Source organism: Carcharhinus amblyrhynchos, unplaced genomic scaffold (genome assembly GCF_965287045.1).
Source record: "Carcharhinus amblyrhynchos unplaced genomic scaffold, sCarAmb.v2.hapA chromosome_1035, whole genome shotgun sequence".
NCBI lineage: Eukaryota > Metazoa > Chordata > Chondrichthyes > Carcharhiniformes > Carcharhinidae > Carcharhinus > Carcharhinus amblyrhynchos.
In genome coordinates, this window is record NW_027650775.1 from 27501 (window position 1) to 33522 (window position 6022).

The following is a 6022-nucleotide window of genomic DNA, read 5'->3' on the forward strand; positions in this document are numbered from 1 at the left end:
CTCCCGCAGTGCGGCGCTCCCTCGGCACTGACCCTCCCGCAGTGCGGCGCTCCCTCAGCACCGACCCTCCCCACAGTGCGGCGCTCCCTCAGCACTGACCGTCCCACAGTGCGGCGCTCCCTCAGCACTGACCCTCCCACAGTGCGGCACTCCCTCAGCACTGACCCTCCCACAGTGCGGCGCTCCCCCAGCACTGACCCTCCCACAGTGCGGCGCTCCCTCAGCACCGACCCTCCCACAGTGCGGTGCTCCCTCAGCACCGACCCTCCGACAGAGCGGCGCTCCCTCAGCACTGACCCTCCCACAGTGCAGCGCTCCCTCAGCAACGACCCTCCCACAGTGCGGCGCTCCCTCGGCACCGACCCTCCCACAGTGCGGCGCTCCCTCGGCACCGACCCTCCCACAGTGCGGCGCTCCCTCGGCACCGACCCTCCCACAGTGCGGCGCTCCCTCGGCACCGACCCTCCCGCAGTGCGGCGCTCCCTCGGCACCGACCCTCCCGCAGTGCGGCGCTCCCTCGGCACTGACCCTCCCACAGTGCGGCGCTCCCTCGGCACCGACCCTCCCGCAGTGCGGCGCTCCCTCGGCACTGACCCTCCCGCAGTGCGGCGCTCCCTCGGCACTGACCCTCCCGCAGTGCGGCGCTCCCTCGGCACTGACCCTCCCGCAGTGCGGCGCTCCCTCGGCACTGACCCTCCCACAGTGCGGCGCTCCCTCGGCACTGCCTTTACACTGGGACGGGTGGGGGGGGAGACTCCAACACTGAGCTGTGTTGGAAAATGGGAGGGAGCCTCCATCACCTCTCTGGCTCCGATTTTCCCGGATATCCCTGAGGAGCGAAACATGGCAGCACCAGTAGATGGAGGCAAAGCGTTAGAAAGGGACAGAGAAGGAGAGAGAAGGCAGGAGGAATAGAATGAGGATAAGAGGCTGTGTGGGTGCTTTAAATTGGTCATTGGCTCACTCTGGGACGAGGATCTATGGAGACAGATCCTTAATAAATCCAGAAAACATATTTTAAAGTCCGGACAATTAATTGGAATGGATATTGGAAAAGCAGCTTGATATCTGCTGGACCAAACTGATAGGAGTCAGGCCCAGTCACACGAAGCCTGAACTTAGGCCGCAGTAGGCCGCACAGGTCAAGAAGGAGAATACTGACCTCAGGGAGAGGGGTTCAGTGTCAATATTCCAGAATGTTCCCTGGGCTCTAAGGGCGTAAACATGAAGGATGTGTTTAAACACGAACTCGGGATTGTATTCCCGGGAATTTAGAATTGTCAGGAGTTGGTTTGATGGATGATTTGGAGATATTCAGATAGGCCCGAGAGAAATAAGCAATTTAAAGTTTATTTATTAGTCTCATCACTGGGCTTACAGTCAACTTACTGTGAAAATTTGCCGCTCGCCACAGTGCGGCGCTCCCTCAGTACTGACCCTCCCACAGTGCGGCGCTCCCTCAGCACTGACCCTCCCACAGTGCGGCGCTCCCTCAGCACTGACCCTCCCGCAGTGCGGCGCTCCCTCAGCACTGACCCTCCCACAGTGCGGCGCTCCCTCAGCACTGACCCTCCCACAGTGCGGCGCTCCCTCAGCACTGACCCTCCCACAGTGCGGCGCTCCCTCAGCACTGACCCTCCCCACAGTGCGGCCCTCCCTCAGCACTGACCCTCCCCACAGTGCGGCGCTCCCTCAGCACTGACCCTCCCACAGTGCGGCGCTCCCTCGGCACTGACCCTCCCACAGTGCGGCCCTCCCTCAGCACTGACCCTCCCCACAGTGCGGCCCTCCCTCAGCACTGACCCTCCCACAGTGCGGCGCTCCCTCGGCACTGACCCTCCCACAGTGCGGCCCTCCCTCAGCACTGACCCTCCCACAGTGCGGCCCTCCCTCAGCACTGACCCTCCCACAGTGCGGCGCTCCCTCAGCACTGACCCTCCCCACAGTGCGGCCCTCCCTCAGCACTGACCCTCCCCACAGTGCGGCGCTCCCTCAGCACTGACCCTCCCACAGTGCAGCGCTCCCTCAGCACTGACCCTCCCACAGTGCGGCCCTCCCTCAGCACTGACCCTCCCACAGTGCGGCGCTCCCTCAGCACTGACCCTCCCACAGTGCGACACTCCCTCAGCACTGACCCTCCCACAGTGCGGCGCTCTGGATCTCTCCAGTGCAGATGGAGGGCAGTCCGCCCTTTGAGTCCCGTACAGGCCCCATTCCTGCAGACCCCACACATTTACCCCAATCATCCCTGACACTGGGGTCAACGTCCCGTGGCCAATGCACCCTAACCCGCACACCTTTCGGACTGTGGGAGGAAACCAGAGCACCCGGAGGAAACCCACGCAGACATGGGGAGAATATGCAAACTCCACCCAGTGACCCGAGCCGGGAATCGAACCCAGGCTCCTGGTGCTGTGAGACAGCAGCGCTCACCCACTGTGCCACCCAGAGAGAGATGTTTCTGTCGATTTACTGGAATGTTCCCTGGAATCTAAGGCATGGAGGAAGAGGTTAAACACAAACTGGGTTTTGTACTCCTGGGAATTTGGAAAGTTCAGGGGATTGGTTTGATGGATGTCCCAGATCGGGCCAAGAGAGAGAGGAATGATTTAAAATTTATTTATTCGTGTCACAAGTTTGCTTACATTAACACTGCAGTGACGTTACTCTGAAATCCCCTCGTCACTGCTCTCCGGCAGTGCCCTTAACCAGCACATCATTCAGACTGTGGGAGGAACTGAAGGTCCCAGAGGAAACCCATGCAGACAGAACCATGGAAATTTACAGCTCAGAAACAGGCCTTTTGGCCCCTGTGCCGAACCATTTTTCTGCCTAGTCCCACTGACCTGCACTTGGACCATATCCCCCACATCCCTCTCATCCATGAACCCGTCCAAGTTTTTCTTAAAAGGTGACCCCGCATTTATCCGGCAGCTCATTCCGCACTCCCACCACTCTCTGTGTGAAGAATCCGCCCCCTAATATTCCCTTTAAACTTTTCTCCTTTCACCCTTAACCCATGCCCTCTGGTTTTTTTCTCCCCTAGCCTCAGTGGAAAAAGCCTGCTCGCATTCACTCTATCGATACTCATCAAAATCTTATACACCTCTATCAAATCTCCCCTCATTCTTCTACGCTCCAGGGAATAAAGTCCTAACCTATTCAATCTCTCTCTGTAACTCAGCTTCTCAAGTCCCAGCAACATCCTTGTGAACCTTCTCTGCACTCTTTCAACCTTATTTACATCCTTCCTGTAACTAGGTGACCAAAACTGTACACAATACTCTAAATTTGGCCTCACCAATGCCTTATATAACCTTACCATAACACTCCAACTTTTATACTCGATACTCCTATTTATAAAGGCCAATGTACCTAAAGCACTCTTTATGACCCTATCCACCTGTGACGTCACTTTTAGGGAATTATGTACCTGTATTCCCAGATCCCTCTGTTCAACTGCACTCTTCAGAGTCCTACCATTTACCCTGTACGTTTTACTTTGGTTTGTCCTTCCAAAGTGCAATACCTCACACTTGTCTGCGTTAAACTCCATCTGTCATTTTTCAGCCCATTTTTCTAGTTGGTCCAAATCCCTCTCCAAGCTTTGAAAACCTTCCTCACTGTCCACTACACCTCCAATCTTTGTATCATCAGCAAATTTGCTGATCCAATTGACCACATTATCATCCAGATCATTGATATAGATGACAAACAACAATGGACCCAACACCCATCCCTGCGGCACTCCACTCGTCACAGGCCTCCACTCAGAGAAGCAATCCTCCTCAACCACTCTCTGGCTTCTTCCATTGAGCCAATGTCTAATCCAATTTACTACCTCCCTATATATACCTGTGGGAGCGCCGCACTGTGGGAGGGTCAGTGCTGAGGGAGCGCCGCACTGTGGGAGGGTCAGTGCCGAGGGAGCGCCGCACTGTGGGAGGGTCAGTGCCGAGGGAGCGCCGCACTGTGGGAGGGTCAGTGCCGAGGGAGCGCCGCACTGTGGGGGGGTCAGTGCTGAGGGAGCGCCGCACTGTGGGGGGGTCGGTGCTGAGGGAGCGCCGCACTGTGGGGGGGTTGGTGCTGAGGGAGTGCCGCACTGTGGGAGGGTCAGTGCTGAGGGAGTGCCGCACTGTGGGAGGGTCAGTGCTGAGGGAGTGCCGCACTGTGGGGGGGTCGGTGCTGAGGGAGCGCCGCACTGTAGGGGGGTCGGTGCCGAGGGAGCGCCGCACTGTGGGGGGGTCGGTGCTGAGGGAGCGCCGCACTGTGGGGGGGTCGGTGCTGAGGGAGCGCCGCACTGTGGGGGGGTCGGTGCTGAGGGAGCGCCGCACTGTGGGGGGGTCGGTGCTGAGGGAGCGCCGCACTGTGGGGGGGTCGGTGCTGAGGGAGCGCCGCACTGTGGGGGGGTCGGTGCTGAGGGAGCGCCGCACTGTCCCTCTGTCTCTCTCCATTAAACGGTCCCCTGGGGAAAGGATGGGATTTTGGGAAACGGGTGAGCTGTGAGGGTGTTTCCCGAGGGGGGGGGAAGCGATCGAATTCTGTGGGTGTCACTTGGACTCTGGTGGAGGTTTCCCAGCCTCCCTCACTCCTCGCTGTCTGGGTGGTCAGACCCTGGCAGAATATTCTGGATCTCTGTCCGTCTGCAGATCCAGTATCTGACTGTCCTTGGCACAGTGTCAGCACTCTGAACAACAGCAGCTTCCAGGCACTGTTCACAGGGCAAGGTCACCAGGAATCTCCCTGAAACCGATATCAGCCAACAATACTCACCCTGTGTTTGACACCAGCATCTGCAAACTATAACTGGAAAAGAGAGACAGAGAACAACAGGGATAGAGAGAGAGAGAGAGAACAGGGAGGGAGATAGAGAGGGAGAGAGAACAGAGAGGGAGAGAGAACAGAGAGGGAGAGAGAACAGAGAGGGAGAGAGAACAGGGACGGAGATAGAGAGGGAGAGAGAACAGGGAGGGAGATAGAGAGGGACAGAGAGAGAACAACAGGGAGGGAGAGAGAGAGAGAAACAGAGGAAGAGAGAGAGAAAGAAGAGAATGAGAGACAGAGGGAGAGAGACAGACAGAGAGAGTGAGAAGTAGAGAGAGAGAGAATGAGAGACAGAGGGAGAGAGAAACAGAGGGAGACAGAGAAAGAGAGAGAGAGACAGTGAGAGAGTGGCAGAAGGTGGCACAGTGATTGGCAGTGCTGCCTCACAGTGCCAGGGATCCAGGTGTGATTCCGGCCTTGGGTGACTGTCTGGAATCTCCAGCTCCTTCCCGTGTCTGTGTGAGTTCCCTCCCACATTGCAAAGAAACGCAGGGTGAGATTGACCATACTGAATTACCCCCCTGGTGTCCAAAGAACAGCACAGGCCCTTCGGCCCACCGAGTCTGTGCTGGCACAGATGGTCCGTATCTCTCTATTCACGTACCTATCCAGGTGCCTCTTGAATGTTGTTCTGGAATCTGCTTCCACCACCTCCTCCGACAGCGGGACCCAGGCAATCGCCACCCTCTGTGTGAAAAACCCCTGACATCTCCATTAAACTTTCCCCTCTCTCAGTCTGTACCCCCCAGTAATTGACCATTCGACCCTGGGAAGGAGACTCCGGCTATCTGCACTACCCAAGCTCGTAAGAATCTTGTAAACCTCTATCAGGTTCCCCCCCCCTCATCCTCCGACGCTCCAATGAAAACAATCCAAGTTTGTTCAACCTTTCTTCATCGTCCATACCCCCCAAACCAGGTAACATCCTGGTAAATCTCTTCAGCAACCTTTCCAATGCATCAACATCCTTCTGGTAGTGTGGTGACCAAAATTGTGCCCAATACTCCAAATGCAGCCTAACCAAAGCCTTATACAGCTGCAACATGGTTTTCCAATTCCTATTTCATTGTAACTTCATTGCAGTGTTAATGGAAGCCCAACTTGTGACTAATGAATAAATTTTTGGAGTCGACGCCTTGACCAATGAAGGCCAGCATGGCATACACGTGTGGGTTAGGGGGATTGGCCATGCTAAATT

At 56.7% G+C, this 6022-nt stretch overlaps 1 protein-coding gene across 1 annotated transcript in view; it reads right to left on the bottom strand.

Moving 5' to 3' along the window:
* ccnq (cyclin Q) overlaps positions 1 to 4870 on the bottom strand; it is a gene marked incomplete at its 3' end in the record, with an annotated part of 31251 nt that extends 26381 nt beyond the window's left edge. The window contains exons 1-2 of the mRNA XM_080184919.1: positions 4774 to 4870; positions 801 to 829 (exon numbers count right to left, since the gene is read on the bottom strand). Of these exons, the coding sequence (XP_080041045.1) occupies positions 801 to 829; positions 4774 to 4793 (49 nt within the window). The remainder of the gene's footprint in view (positions 1 to 800; positions 830 to 4773) is intronic.
* Between the last annotated feature and the right edge of the window lie 1152 nt (positions 4871 to 6022).